Source organism: Monosiga brevicollis, genomic scaffold (assembly GCF_000002865.3).
Source record: "Monosiga brevicollis MX1 MONBRscaffold_3 genomic scaffold, whole genome shotgun sequence".
Classification (NCBI taxonomy): Eukaryota; class Choanoflagellata; order Craspedida; family Salpingoecidae; genus Monosiga; species Monosiga brevicollis.
The window spans coordinates 654,408-669,436 of record NW_001865040.1 but is presented as its reverse complement, the minus strand read 5'-3'; the positions used below and the strand labels follow the sequence as shown (position 1 = coordinate 669,436).

Sequence of the window (15,029 nt, the reverse complement as noted above, 5' to 3'; positions counted from 1 at the left end):
TGACGGAGGAGGATCGAAAAAAGGACTGCGCCTGGTATGCTCGTGGCTTTTGCTCGAACGGTACGCAAAACTTGCCGCTCCCACCCGAGGCTGGCGCTAACACGAGGCTTGCTCTGCTGTGGCGCTCCCTTCATTCAACTGTGATGCCGCTTGTCTCCGGGGGTCCGTTACAGGCAAGAAGTGCATGTATCGGCATCGCCGTGCGCGAATCTGCCCCAATTACTTGTCGGGGTTCTGCCCTGAGGGCTTTCACTGCAGCATGGCTCATCCACGCTTCGACATTCCGGCTGGCGCCTGCATCAACCCCAATACCAACCTGCCCGAAGTTCGAGGTCAGATATCCTCCTCCTTGTCCTTTTGTGGCCGGCGTGTGGTGTCTTGGGATGTCTGATTTGTCCATTTTTTGCTTCTCGCTACTCATAGGTAAACAAGCGCCCTTCCAGACACTCGCCTACCCCATTGCTGCGCCCATGCCACCAGGTGGCGTGCCTCCGGGCCAGGCACCACCCCCGCACCCCATGATGGTTCAAAGTGGTATGGAGCCGCCAGGCGCCCACGCCTTTGCTTCGGGCCCCGACCAATATCATCAACAACAACCTCAGCAGCAAGCACAGCAAGGACACCGTCAACACCAGCAACAGCAGCGTCACCATCAGCAGCACCAAACACAGCAAAGCATGGGACCACCAGGTGGTCGCTCTGGCCAAAGCAGTCGCCGTCCCAGCCATGCGGATGGCAGTCGTCGTGGAGGACCTGATGCGCCGATGGGTCAGTCAGGCATGGGACCCCCTGGCATGATGCCGGGGATGAACATGGGACCGCCGGGCATGCCACCTATGGGCATGGATGGCCCGCCTGGCATGGGTGGTCCGCCCGGTCATCCCATGGGCATGGGTGGTCACATGCCACCTGGAATGATGGGTGGTCAACCTATGATGATGGGTGGCCCAATGCCGTCAGGTATGATGGGTGGCCCAATGCCGCCAGGAATGATGGGCAGGGGCATGCACATGAACAACATGGGTGGCGGTGGTGGTGGTGGTGGTGGTGGACGTCGAGGACGCCGATGATTTGTCCCAGGTGTTTTTATCCAAAGGTCTTGCCGCTTTGCATTCAGCCTCTACTTGGCCTCCCTGACTTTTTTTTTGATGTTGTTTTCTTCAAACTTCTTCTGTCTTTGTTTGGCCCTCTTCCTCTACGCCTCTGCACTTTGATGTGATTCACTTATTTGATTTGTCAACTGTGTGTTCACATGTCAATTCAAGTTGCTTGAAGCATTAAGCCTCGACCGCTGTTGTTCACTCGGCCGATGCGGTATAGTCTCGAGCCAGCCTGGGTAATATTTTTCTTTGAAAATTGTCCAAATGTTGCGTTTTCTTACTTGCCGAAAAGGGAGGCAAACAATGTATCGCGAGCTGCGTCACTGGCTTCGTATGCCGTCTCATTGGGTGCCATTAAGTTGACGAGCTTGGGCTGTACGTCGTAGCGGACCTTACGACCTGATCACAGCAAAGGCATGTGAGCCCAAGGGCGCTAAGGCGTTTTCCGATCATTTGATTCTTTCACAATTGCAAAGGGAGGCAAACCAAGCATGGGGCAAGACGCAAAATTTGCACACCAACCTTTGCTGGCTTTGGTATCCACGAGGCGCTTCGTTTTGGCACGCAGTTTGTCAATCTGCACGTAATGGCGACCCATTTCAATGGGGTCCATGCTGTCCAGCTTTGTGCGACGCTCAACTGCAAGCAGGCATTGTCATGGGCAACAGATTCACCATGAGGCGCTTGTCAATCGGCAGGGAAATATGAGTGAGCGAGAGCGACATACTCAGCTCGCGCAGTTGCTCGTGATAAAAGTCAACGTCATCAAAGATGTCGGCCACCGTGTCGGCCGGTTGCACAGTCCGGCGATTCACCAGGGCATCGCGGGGCAGATCTGGATCTTCCTCGCCTGAATCGTCGTCACCCAGCGCGCCACGAGCCGCCGACAAATCCTGTTGGCATTGCACGGGCCCATCAGTGTTGAGGGTGAGCTGTGAGCGAGGGCAAAATGACAAGATTTTGATCGAGTCAATAGAAAAACAATACCTGCTCTGGTGGGGTAAAACCAAGAATGTCTTCTTGGAAGCGCTTGACACGAGTCCGAGCGATCAAACGTGGCATGTCTTCGGCCACCTGTACACGAGGATTGAAGCATGGTCGATGAGGATGGTGTAGGAAACCTGGAAGACGATTTCAAACGGCAAAATTGTCCAACGCTTTCGCGCCATCCTTACATCGCTGATTTGTTGCAAAAGGCCGCGATCGAGCGCCTTGAACTGCTTAGCACCACGTCCGGTGGCCAAGCGGGTCTTGCGGCTCCACTTATCCAAAAGCTGATCACGAACAGGCCCGTACCTACAGGAACATAATCATTAGGGGCTTGACATCATGAGACAGAGAGCCAGGCAATCATCTGAGGATGGAGAGCCTTGATTGCCAAATGCTGTCATAGGCTTGACCCAACGTACTCTGCCTCAACGGCGGAAATGTATGCGGAGAGCTCCTCATCAGCCATTTTGGCGCGCTTGGCACTGGGTGCCCCCTCAGTGGTGGCAATGGTGGGTGAAGGCAGCTCAAGGTGACTGGAGCTTTCGTGTTGCTGTTGCAGCTGCTGTTGCAGTTGCGCAATGGCCTCGGCCAATTTGATCACCTCCTCACTATGGGACAGGCATAGATCGTGAAGGGAAAAAAAAAAAAAAAAGAACCGACAGACACTGGGGTTGCCAGTGCGAAACGGAAAAATGAACAAACGTACGTGCAACCAGCCAGTTCCTCCTGAAAGTCGGCCATCAGGTCGTCAAATCGTTCTGGCTGAGGAAGTCGGTTGGCTGCCGCCAAGGCAGGCTGATGGATCGTGCATAAGGAGGCAGGATTAGCAATGAGTGAGAAGCATACCGAGACGCGCAATGCGACAGGCTTGGCGAAGAGGGATCCTACCTGAATGCGAATGCGTGCCTCGAGGGCTGCATCCCAGAGCGCCAATTGATTGCGCGCGTGTTCGCCCTTCTTGCGCTGTGCGGCGGTATCTGATGTCAGCGACTGGGCTACGGCTGCCTGCAAAACCGATACACGCAACGATAGACCAATCCGAGAAGAAAATTGTTACAATTTAAGATAAGGCCGTGGTGATGGATGCTCATACTATGAGCGGCGTGCAGGGGAAGCCGGGGCGTGATGGCGCGATCTACGAACCTCTTCTTGGGCCAGTTGTTTGAGCTCTCGCTGCAGCTGGTCATCATCGTTGCCCGACGCATTGCCACGGGAGAACATACTGACGTTGCCGTCATCCCCACTCTCCTCATCGTCATCATCACCATCTTCATCATCATCTTCATCGTCGTCCATCTCGTCATCTTGGTCTACCATCTCACCCACGTCCTCGTCCTCGTCGTCCTCGAAGGCGCCAACACTTTCGTTGTCATCCTCGTCTTCTTCGTCATCTTCATCCTCTTGCTCAAGGATATCTCGGCGCGACACGGCGCGACCACGATAGCGCGGGTCCTCGCCCAGATGAGGCTGACGACGAGAACCCTTGACGCCCTGCCAAGGGTCAGCTGCATCGAGCGTGGCGTTTTCAGGGTCCACGTCTGCTGGCCGCGTGTTGTTGAGCTCGGCCAGCTCCTGCAGGAAGCTTCGACCCCCCGCCATCGCCAACTTTTCAAGACAAAATATGCCCCAACTACTAGTTGCCAAACCCTCTTCCTCCTATCACCACTTCCTTGTGCGCGCCGCTGCCCTTTTGCCGCGCCAATGAACAACTGGCACGCTTGCTGCGTGCTGTGAAGCAAAACAGCTTTTGTCAACAACACGTGTGTGGCATCAAAAGTCAGCATTGCCTTGTTTTTGCTGACATTTGCGACTTCAGACTGAGCTTGAACGAGCAAGTGTGCTTGGTGTTTGGTAAGCTTTGGTACTGATGCGTCGAGCTCGATGAGGTACAAAGCACCACGTAGGCTCAATTTTTTAAAATGGGCTGCTCGATTCGACGTCTGAGGATGAGAACGGGTGCTAAACGCTAAACTCTTATAGACCAAAGCGGCGGGGGGTTGAACGGGGCGTGCCAGGCTCGCGGCGTGAACCAGGAGTGGCGATGCGGATGGAGCGGGACAGTGCCTTGCGCTCTTGCTCACGACTTGCATCGCGCGCACGCATGGCATTGAGGGCCTCTGTCATCTCCTGCTCCATGTGCTTGCTTTCTTGATCATTCTCCTTCTTGCGCCGCAGCCGCGCTTCAGCAGAATCCTACGGGTCGATCGGGAAAGCCACAACGACACGGAGAGGGTAAAATACACATGTTCATGAAACCCGTGTTGGATGAAGCAAGCGATGGGATTGTGCGCAGAAGAAGCTGCAAACCGCACCTTGACGCTGAAGAAGATGTTGCCAAGCTCAGCCAACCACAAGGGGTCCACGGCCGTCACAAACTGCATGTACTCCTTGGTTGTCATCACCAGATCGTGATAGCAAACCCAGTCCGGGTTGATGCCCATGCCATAGAGAGAGCTCGTAGGATGAAGGTGCGCGGGCATGCCCGTGCGTGCGTTCACATATTCCCCGATACCCTTGAGTCGGGCGGCATGATGGAAATACGCACTGCAGATGCACTTCCGAACGGCGTCCCAACTTGTGCCGCTGCTGATGACGGGCACCTTTTGAGACTTCATAATGTCCATCAACTGCATGCGAATCTCGCGGACCTAAGCGATGGGCCACATCGACAAGAGGTTACAACAACGCCTCTAACACAAGCAACCGCCAGGCGGCAACGATTGAGGTTTATTAAGGTAGTGAGTGGAGCGCCAATCACACCTTGCGCATCGATTTGGCGTGAATAAAGTGCTCCGACGCCCAAGAGCTCGAGTAGTTGTTTGACTTCCACTGTTGGTATGTGTTAAGTAGCGTCAAATGATCGCTTTCAGGTACCTGCAAACACAAGCGTCATCGCCCCACGTGAACAAGGGCATCATGCGTCACCACAGCCGCTGCAGGCACCGCGGTCCTACCGCAAACTTTTCTCGCTTGAGATCCGATTCCTCTTCCCGCCCCGGCGGGCGGAAAAAGTGCTTGTCCACAGACAACATGCTGACGATGGTCAAAATCTCGGACGAGCATTCCAAGTCGGCTGACACAATCAGCATCTGGAAATGAATGCAAGCCACACAAGCACGTTATAGATTAGAAGTCGGACCAAGAAAGGGCGTCAACTTGGGGGTAAGCCTCACTAGCCCGTCTAGTACAGACTACAACCAGATGTTTGTCGAACCTTGGATTGCGCCGGATCCAGGGGGAACTCCACCATTTGGCGGCCCAGCGGCGTCAGCGCGCCCGTGTTGTCAAGCGCGCCCAAGATCCAGAGGTTATACATGGAATTGAGGATGGTTTCCTGGGGCGGCGGGTCCATGAAGTGAAAGTCCATCAAATTTTCAACGCCCAGTGACTTGAGCAGGAGCACGACGTTGGCTAGATTCGTTCGCTGAATCTCCGGCACCGTCAGCGGCAACAGTTCGTTTTTGTAAATGGCTTCAGTGTAGAGCCTATAAGCGTTGCCCGGCCCCGTACGGCCGGCACGCCCCGATCGCTGGTTGGCATTGGCTTGTGAGATGGGGTAAATTTGCAGATCGTCAATACCAATCTTGGGGTTGTAGCACTTGAGCTTGCAAAAGCCGCTGTCAATCACGTGCATGATACCATCCACGGTCAATGATGTTTCGGCGATATTTGTCGCAACAATACACTTGCGAACATCCGACTTTTTAAAGATCTTGGCCTGACGGGACGAGAATAGTGATGGGTCAGGGTACTTTCACCTGAAAAAGCACGAAAGCGAGAGCATGCCGAGGGCGAGTGTGATTACTTGAAGGTCAGAAGGCAGCTGCGAGTAGATGGGTAGAATGGAGAGTGGTGGTACGTCCTCGCCCAGCGCCTCCAGCCGTTCGGCCAACACAGAGCAAGTGGCCTCAATGTCGGCCTGACCCGTCATGAAAATCAACATGTCACCTGTGCGCACCATGCCGACATGCCATCAGAGGGTGCGAACCGCAATGTGCCAACCCTCTGCTTGTCCCCAACCATCCCAAGACCCGCCCCGACGGACCAGGATGTGGCTGCAAGTGGATCTGCACGGCTTGTTTGATCGCGGCCTCGACATAGTCATCAACGGGATTCTTGGCGAAAAACACCTCAACCGGGAACGTGCGACCAGGAATGTTGAAAACAGGCACGTTGCCTTGAAAACAGGTTATGAATAACCCGCATACAGCAAGAATGTGAGGATGCGAGAGGAGAGAAGCCATTCGCCGGTGCTTGTCCGACGATGTTTTTGTTTTTCTTTTTTTGCGACCGAGGCAACACACCAAAGAAAGTAGCAAATTTCGTCGAGTCCATGGTGGCAGAGGTCACGATCAGCTTGAGATCACGGCGTCTAATGCAACGAGGCACACGAGAATGAGACGGACGGACGCATCTTGGGGCGGCTGTGCCTCCAATAGGACATTTGAGATCAGTAATGCAAGAACCCTTGACACAGAACCGCACCGGGCAACCACGTCACGCAGCAGGCCAAAGAGCACGTCAGTGTTGAGAGAACGTTCGTGGGCCTCATCCATGATGATGGCACTGTATTGATCCAAGTCACCTTCGTTCAGCGACTCGCGTAGCAGGATGCCATCGGTCATGTACTTGATTACCGTCTAGGTGGCGGCACCCACATAAACGCAATGAGACAACGCTAGCAAGCCCTGAGTCATGACCAGAGTAGAACAACCAAAAACTTCTGGGCCCTGACGAGAGACGAAGATGGGTTGAGTACATGCCGGCCCGCACTCACCTCACGCGAAGTCACGTCCTCAAAACGGATGCTGTAGCCAACTTGCTTCCCAAGTTCAACGCCCATTTCCTCGGACACGCGCTTGGCCACAGACATGGCGGCGACACGGCGGGGTTGAGTACAGCCAATGGTGCCAAAGTCGCCATACCCTGCTTCGTACAAGTATTGGGTCATTTGCGTTGTTTTGCCTGAGCCGGTCTGTCCGACAATGATGATGACCTAGGCATGTGTTACCCGGATGAGTGTAAGCACACGCAGAGCAAATCCTTGCCATTCACTGACGCCGGATAAGGGGGCTACACGCCAGGCATCGAAGCCCGAGCTAGTCGAAAGAACGAACAAACAAGTACAATGGCTGACCTGGTTATCACGAATGATGTTAAGGAGCTCTTGGCGAACGGCATAGATCGGCAGGTACTGGCGCTGCTCTTTGATGGTCTTGGTGCGAGCAAAGTGTGAGGTCGCATTATCTTCCTTATCGTCCTCCTTCATATGTTCAGCAAACTTTGACCCAGCCGCATGGTCCTCTAGTCCGTGGCGAATGAACAAGTGTACAGTCAGCGAAAACCAACGGTTGTGATGCGACAAAGCGCAAGGAAGGCAGAGGCGGCGAGAAAACCGGTTGCCATGGAGGCCAATAAACGGAGGAGGGAAAGGGGAGGGGGGGGCGTTACAAACCGGGCTCCTGATCGGCGGGATCATCTGACTTGTCTTTGACGCCCATGATTTTGCCCAAAGCGGTGCCGGCAAGTTCCCACTCCTTTTTCTGGCCCTTGACGGCATCCTGCTTTTCGCGCTCGCGGCGAACAAGCATGGAGCCCTTCTTGGCCAAGACGGCAATGTCGCTCGCGGGGTCCCTGACCGGATACACTGGCTCGGGTTGCTTTGAAAAAGTAATGCGGCCATCGAGAAAAGGGGGCACGAGATGATGAACAAGCAAATGGACTTTGCCCACGTCATCATCCTCGTCGTCGTCCATGGGCCCCACGCGCTGGACAGCGCCTGAGGTGAGCATGCGGTTCTGTTCCCAGCGATCTTGATCGGCGTTTCGTTGACGCTTGAAGGCGTTGATGCGTTCCACGGGTTTTGCCAACTGGAGCTGCTGCTCCTTCTTGGCAGCGTAGTCGGCCATGCCGGCAAAAGGATCAAAGTCATCATCGTGACCATCTTCATAGTACCAGTGTCGCTCGATTTGATCCTGCTCGTGCTTCCAGGCGGCTTCTTCCTCCTCGTTGGCAAAGTCTGGTCGTTCATGGTCGTCCTCTCGATACACGCGGTCCCCATGCTTCTGCGATTCGCTCTGATTCCATGAGTTTCGCTTGTAAGAGGGCGTGGAGATGGGAGTGGATCGATACATGCTACCCGGTGTTCTGCGCGACAACAGTCAAGGTGAGGGCGGGGTGGAGCATGCCTGTGAGTGTCCTGGTACACTGCCGGCTGAAAGAGCCGGGGCGAGATAAAACGCACGATTCAACTCCACGCTTTGACGATGGAGTGGGTGTGGAGGCTGCTGACGAAGCAGGGGTGCTGCCACCTGTCGTGCGACGTCGACCGCGGCTGATACGCACGTGGGAGTCGCTACTCTCCTCATCATCCCAAGTACTATCGGTTGGGCAAACGGGAAACGGGGTCATTGAAGGCTCGGGCTGGCCCAAGCAGGACGGAAGGATCTGGATGCCGGTGTGAACGTGAGCCTCAAACATACCTTCGTCCGGGTGTTTGAAGGCGGCGGTCGCTGCGAGGGGTACGATCATCACGACTGCGCTCACGTTCATGTTCATGCGAGCCCCGACGCTCCCAAGAACCAGCGTCACGCCTTCCCTCTCGACCTTGGTCGTCATATCGTCGATCGCGCTCGTCCCGCGACCGACGGTCATCGTACGGCCGGCGGTCGCGCCCGCGTCTGTCGTCGTAACGAGACCAATGTTCGTCGCGGTCGTTGTGACGACGGTCATCGCGAGGCCGGTCGGCACCAAAGCGCTGGTCACGGTGGCGCTGATGCAGTTCTTCGCGCAAGGGTGTCGCTAACCCTGCACCCTCTGATGGAGTGGCCTCACCGGGATGGCGTCGCCGGCCAGCCTTGGGTCGAGAGCTACGTGACTTGAGTTTAATGTCATCCCCGTCCTGGGAGGGTCTGGTCGCAGCAGAACCGACTGGCTCTGCTTCCTCCTCTGCCTCCCAGCCGAGATGAACGCCACTCGTGGGTTTGGAGCGCTTGCTCTCGGCCCCTTCGGCATTTTTTTCCTGCTCGGCCTTTTGTCGTCGCTTGGCGGCGGCCAGGCGGTCAAGGCCGAGGACGGACTTTGGCGGGCGAAACACCAGGTCTTCCGCGCCCTCTGCTGGCTTGATGTTACGCGGGCGCCGGACAAAGAGCCCTCCTTGCTCTGGTTCGGATGCCGGCAGCTGTTGAGCATGCTCTGGAGCTGCTCCGCCTGCTCCAGCAGCGGCTGAGCTTCCCTTGACTGTCTTGATGCGACAGTAGAGATCCTCCAGCAACTGTGACTCAAAGCGGCCAAAGGCGGAACAGGTTTTGACAAAGCGCTCCAGCGAAGGTGCGGCCCGACCTGCATCAACGACCTGGCGCGCCAAACCGCGATTATTGAGGCTCAAATTCAAAGCTGCCGATATCTTGACCGCCACCTCTTCGAGGAAGAGGTCGTCCGCCATCGTGGCCGGTCGTTGGTCGACGCCTTTGAAAAAATAAAAGAGAGAGAGAGACGGCTTCAACCAATGTTCAGTGTCGAAGTGTGATTCTTGACGCGCTTCGGGAATTGGTGCTATTATGGTCACTGAATTCGTTTTGTGTCCTTTTGCTCACCACCCTTGGAAAGAGTGTGGAGGAAGAAAAAGGGGTCGGCACAGGAACATGAACATGAACATGTGCTTGCTGGCTTGTTGAGGCAGGGCATACACAAGGAGAGGTGCACAGGAAAGTGGAAAGACGTGGCGTGAATGTAAGCAGATGATCATTGGGATCAGAATACAATTATTATTTGATAGCCCTAAAAGGTCGAGAAGGAGGTCCTAAAACAGCGAGATAAACTGTGCAGCAGGCACAGATGACACATCAAGGGAAACAGGCTTGAATAATAACTCATGCTTCGAATGGAAGCAATGGGTGCTGCCAGCAGCAAGACAAATATAATAGACAAGAAATGTTGGCCTAATGCCAGGGGTCGAAGGGAAGGCAAGAGACGCGGGCATCGCTTAAGAAGGGGAAGACTCAGAGAAAGGAGCAGACGATCCACTCGTGGACCACGACTGCATTATGGACACGGGGTTGAGAGAGGTAGCAGCTCGTATTACAAAACTGTAGTGTTGAGAAAGCGGTTGAGAGAAGAGCTGGACACCAGTGAGCTGGCACCGGGGGAGCTGGTGCCGGGGGAGCTGCGGTGTGAAATGGCAATGGAGTGGACGCTGGAGGGCCGCTTGTGAACCATGGAGTGACGGGGCGCGCCCTTGGCCTTGGTGGGTGGAGAGGGAGGCGCGGGGGATGCCGGTGTTGGAAGTTTGGGGGCAGTCTGGTTCAGCTTGGTAAAGCTTGGGGAAGGGGTGGCAGCGGGGCTTTCTTGGCAGCGGAACCAGGGAGCGTTGCTGTCGATAAAGGCGGCGATTTGCTCAAGAGAGGCACGTGTCTGGGGGTTGGGGTCGAGCATGCGGAGGAGCAAATTGTGAAAGGCCGGGGTCAGCAGCTCCAGGGCGGCTTTGCCGGGCAAACGGCCAGCAGACTGGTAGGCGACAAAGAGAGGATCGCGACGACTGGCCCGGTCCCACGGCAGATCGGCGAAGAGGGCGGCATAAATGACAAGGCCGATGGCCCACACGTCTTGAGGCGTGTTGCAGGGTTGACTGCGTAGCAACTCTGGGGCCATGTAGAGCTCAGTACCGGGGATGTAGCGACCATGTCGATGGCCAATGCGGGTGGTGGTGCCGAGATCGTGGAGAACGAGATCACCGGCTTCGCTGATGAGGCAGTTCTCGGGCTTGATGTCACCGTGGACAAGACCGCGCAGGGCAAACTCTTGTGCGGCAGCCACAAGCTGGCGGATCCAACGCCGGGTCTGGTGGATGGTAAGGACGACGGAGGAGGCTGGGTGGATGTACTCGAAGAGGGTGCCGTGGGGCATGTATTGGAGGACGATGCACTGTTGGCCCTGGCTGTTGGTGTAGCTGGCCTCGGCTTGGGCCACCGTGCTGCAACCCTCAAAGAGCGGGTAGAAGGAGAGTTCGTCGCTGTCGCAAGGACCTGGCTTGGAGGTGTTGAAGACCTTGAGGGCGACGGTACGGCGCTCCAACGTGTCAATGGCCTTGAATACGGTAGCGGTGGCTCCCGAGCCGATCTTCTGCAAGATCCAGTAGCGCTCAGCCGGAGATGTGGTCATGGTTCTTGGTCAAGGCAGTCAGCCACGAGACAAGAAAGTAAAGGTTGGGTGTGGGGAGGTGTAAGCAGGACTGGCAGGAAAGCAGAACAGCGTATTGATGAGCTGCGCTGGATGAGGTTGGAAAATGCCGACAACGCGGAGAGGTCGTGCACGAAAAGACGCGGTGGGGCGTTGCTCTCTCTCTCTCTCTATTCCTATGCATGGAGCTGAATGTGGGTTGCAAGGTTAAATATGCACCACTTGTGCGGACACGACAAAGAGTGGTCAGTGTGGTGGATGGATGGGTTTCAAGGCGGGGGGTCAAAGGCCGCGCCTGCCTCGCACAGCTGCAACAGTCTAGCAGCATGAACAAGAACGAGGGAAGGGAACACTCCTGTATGTACACACCACGCGAACCCAAGCCGAAGCAGGGGTCTCGAAGGGCACGCGACGGCTTGAAGGCGTCATAAGATGGGTGTGTCCCATAAGCTTTGGGGGTTCTGCATGATTGCTTGCGGAGCGTGCCGTGGACGCTTGCCCATCATGGAGAGCATGTGCTGCACATGGAGAAGGCACATGTCAAGTAAAGTTGGGGCAGATGGTTGTAAGATTGGATATGCGAACAGGACAAGGACTACACCCTACAGAATGTGATTATTGAGTATCTGTGTCTAGCGTGGGGACATACGCAACCCGTGCTTCTTGCTTGCTATTCCCGATAAAGCCCACACTTAACAAGTACTCGGTGCCATCCCCATTTTGTCACAAGTTTACACATCCACAAGAAGAGCCCCACCAGGAATGCAGCTGGCACATGACCCCCTTCGCAACTAGTGTTCATGACATGTGCTTGCTTCCTGAGCTTTACTCACAAATCAAATCGGTCTTGACGTCACCACCTCACGTGTCTGGACTGGGCATATGCTGCCATTTCACAAGATATCATAATGCTCTCTCTTAGTCGCGGGAGAAATCAACGCCCTCGACTGCATCGACTGGTAGCAACTATCGTGCGCTCGGAACGTCGGAAGCAATGCATGAGGACTGACAGAAGCAAAACATCCCTACTGTGATAGTAGACCCTGATGTTGCTGCACACACAGCATGGAGGACGGAGAGATTGCAGCACAGCAAAGAATCACAGGCGCTTGCAGTAGAAGGGAATGAAGAAAACTCGAGAAGAAAAGGAAAGGAACATCACAGGTGTGCCTGCCAGACCAACTGGAGGCAACTCCAGAACACGACATGCCCCGACCCTGAACATCTGTGAAACAGGCATGGGTAATCGGGGGCTTGACTTGGCCATAACCATGGCACACCCACAGGCCACAACCAGTCCCACGGCACACGAGTACGCCATTCAACACCGTGGTCTGAGTCTTCCAAGTCTGAGTGCCCTGGTCTCTCAGTCTTCTGAGAGACTGCTCCATCCTCGAGCCACACATCGAGTCTGAGGTGGAACATAGGTTTGTCACATGTTCAGGGACATGTGCCAAGAACCACGCGGTAATCCTGCGTCAAAGTAGTGAAATCATCGAGAAATGTCAGAGAAGAAGTCAGACATTTGTGAATTGCGGACAACAAGTTCTGGAACGTCTGTGCTTTGGGGAAGATCAATTTGTCATCAATTTTGGATTCCTGAAAGGGGGGCTCCTCCTAACAAACTGATTGCTAGACCAAGGTTATCAGAGTTCGGGAGCTGCGACGGCGCTCAAGCTGCCATTGCTTACTAGACCTGCGGCGCGGCGGCGGAGGGCGCACCATGGGTCCTTGAATACTGCCCTGCCCATCGGAACGGGTGCTCGGCGTCTCGGGTGTCGTCGGTGATCGAGGTGTGGTCGGGGTCGGTGGTGTCGATGACCGGGCTGGTGAAAACATGTGCTGGTACGATAACTGTCGGGCATCGGAGGAACCCGGCCGGGCATTTGGGTGCTGGTGTTGATAAGGCTCTTGCTGCTGGACTTGATCGTATGGTCGCTGCTGTGTAGTGACACCATGATGGCTGGGACTGCCTCTTGGCGGTGCAGGTGAGACTGCAGGCGAGGGACTGGCTCGAGCACTTGCAGAGCTCGATTCAGTCGTCGAGCCCAAGCTTGAGGGGGGCGAGGCAATCTGGTTCACAAACCAGGCAGGATGCGCCTGCAAGAAGGCGTGCATCTCAGCCAGACTGGCGCGTCGACGAGGGTCGGGATCCAAAAGACGATGGAGCCAGGTGCGGAAGGCCGGGGTTAGCAGGTGCAGACGCTGGTGGGGATCGGGCAGAGAGTTGGACTGGAGGTACAAGCGATAATTGGGGTCGGAGGGCATGGCACGCTCCCACGGCAAATCAGCAAAAAGAATGGCAAACAGGACCAACCCAACGGCCCAGGCATCCTGAGCACTGCTTGATGGCTGACCCAACAAAACTTCCGGGGCGAGATACGCCCGGGTCCCCGCAGGCTGGCCACCGTGCTTGTAGCCCACTCCGACCGCACACCCGAGGTCATGCAAGATCAGCTCACCGCGAGCATTGATGAGGCAATTTTCGGGCTTGATGTCACCATGCACCAGGTTGCGCAAGGCCAGCTGAAGGGCCCCAGCGACCAGGTGACGGCCCCACCGACACGCGTGTTCAACGGTCAGCAGGTGCGGTGCATTGGGTTGAATGTACTCGAGGAGCGTGCCGTGTTCCATGTGGGCCATGACAATGCAGGGCCGCTCCTGAGCATCGATAAAGTGGTCTAGCAATTGCACGACGTGGGGGGCCCCTTGCATGGTCTGCATCATGGCCACCTCACGCTCATAGGAGCGCTTGGAAGTATGCAGGATCTTGAGCACCACTGCACTACTTGCCTGCACATCGGTGGCCAAGTGAACGTTGGCCAGACTGCCCTCGTGCAGACACTTGAGCAGTAGATAGCGCCCGTCTACCACGGGCGCGGCCGGCGTGGCCGCGGACTGGCCGACACGCAGCGCCATGATCCGAGCATGCACGTTGAAGAGACCTTAAGCTGGCCTGTCAATAAATATTGAGCAGCACCACTGCAATGCCATGCCCTACGCTGCGGCGTAACGACAGCGGTTGAGGGAAGGAACTGGTAACGGCGTCTCCTCTCCAATAGGATACCAAACCCAGAATGTTAGAATGTTGGTGACGACGACATGCAAGTCGAGGCAAAAAATAAAGAAATGCCACTGGGACGGATCAAGTCAGAGCCTCGAGGGGGTCGGGAACCACCGTCGACGGAGATCAAAGGCTGCGGCGTTGGCCCGAGCTGATGGGCACCTGCTCCCTGACAACCTGGGCGTTGCAACTTGCTCATGCGCAGGGCACTGTGCACAGGCAAAAGATTTTTGAAATGCTGTTTCAAAAGGTCGTCAGGGCCAGAACGCGGCACGTGGAATGCAGTTGTCCAGATATGGTGGTCTGCCTTGATCAGCACGACTGCCTGCGGGATGCATGAACCTCACCCTGCCGATGATGATGATGATGAGCGTTGAAGATGTCGGGGCAGGCGTGTCGTGCCGCGTTGCCGATGATGCGTGTGGTTGATTTGCTCTTCTTACCCCTTCAAACGTCAGCGATAGGTGTGATCAGCGATCTCTGTGTGCGTGTGTGTGTGTGATGTTTGGCTCTCTCTTTGTCAGCCATTTCCGTTTGTCAGACTTTATTAAAAGTGTGATGTTTATTATACTGTCGCTTAGCCAAGTCTCTCATGCTTCACTCTCTCTCTCTCTCTCTCTCGCTCTCGCTTTTGCGCACGCGTGCTCTGCTTGAGGGTGACCAGGTGCTGAGGCCCGGCCCGTGTGCGTTGGCAGAGT

At 55.6% G+C, this 15,029-nt stretch overlaps 4 protein-coding genes across 4 annotated transcripts; all 4 read right to left on the bottom strand.

Moving 5' to 3' along the window:
- Positions 1-1,242: 1,242 nt before the first annotated feature.
- On the bottom strand, positions 1,243-3,689 carry MONBRDRAFT_31164 (uncharacterized protein; the record flags this gene model as incomplete). Its single annotated transcript, XM_001742950.1, has 9 exons — positions 1,243-1,499; positions 1,623-1,739; positions 1,828-2,032; positions 2,088-2,174; positions 2,276-2,396; positions 2,510-2,698; positions 2,797-2,885; positions 2,979-3,095; positions 3,234-3,689. 9 exons carry the CDS (start codon positions 3,687-3,689, stop codon positions 1,378-1,380), a joined length of 1,503 nt encoding a protein of 500 aa, XP_001743002.1. The 3' UTR covers positions 1,243-1,377.
- A 295-nt stretch (positions 3,690-3,984) lies between these two features.
- On the bottom strand, positions 3,985-9,553 carry MONBRDRAFT_19544 (uncharacterized protein). Its single transcript, XM_001742949.1, has 14 exons — positions 8,569-9,553; positions 8,383-8,450; positions 7,546-8,225; positions 7,228-7,394; positions 6,868-7,086; positions 6,571-6,730; positions 6,395-6,520; positions 6,136-6,267; positions 5,896-6,038; positions 5,305-5,808; positions 5,045-5,179; positions 4,851-4,964; positions 4,403-4,738; positions 3,985-4,283 (listed from the first exon to the last, which is right to left on the bottom strand). The coding sequence occupies exons 1-14, from the start codon at positions 9,532-9,534 to the stop codon at positions 4,065-4,067; spliced, it is 3,969 nt and encodes a 1,322-aa protein (XP_001743001.1). The 5' UTR covers positions 9,535-9,553; the 3' UTR covers positions 3,985-4,064.
- A 616-nt stretch (positions 9,554-10,169) lies between these two features.
- Positions 10,170-11,249, bottom strand: MONBRDRAFT_5672 (uncharacterized protein; the record flags this gene model as incomplete). The annotated part of the gene is made up of 1 exon (XM_001742948.1): positions 10,170-11,249. The coding sequence occupies one exon, from the start codon at positions 11,247-11,249 to the stop codon at positions 10,170-10,172; it is 1,080 nt and encodes a 359-aa protein (XP_001743000.1).
- Positions 11,250-12,707: 1,458 nt separating this feature from the next.
- On the bottom strand, positions 12,708-14,186 carry MONBRDRAFT_22797 (uncharacterized protein; the record flags this gene model as incomplete). The annotated part of the gene is made up of 2 exons (XM_001742947.1): positions 12,708-12,740; positions 12,990-14,186. 2 exons carry the CDS (start codon positions 14,184-14,186, stop codon positions 12,708-12,710), a joined length of 1,230 nt encoding a protein of 409 aa, XP_001742999.1.
- Between the last annotated feature and the right edge of the window lie 843 nt (positions 14,187-15,029).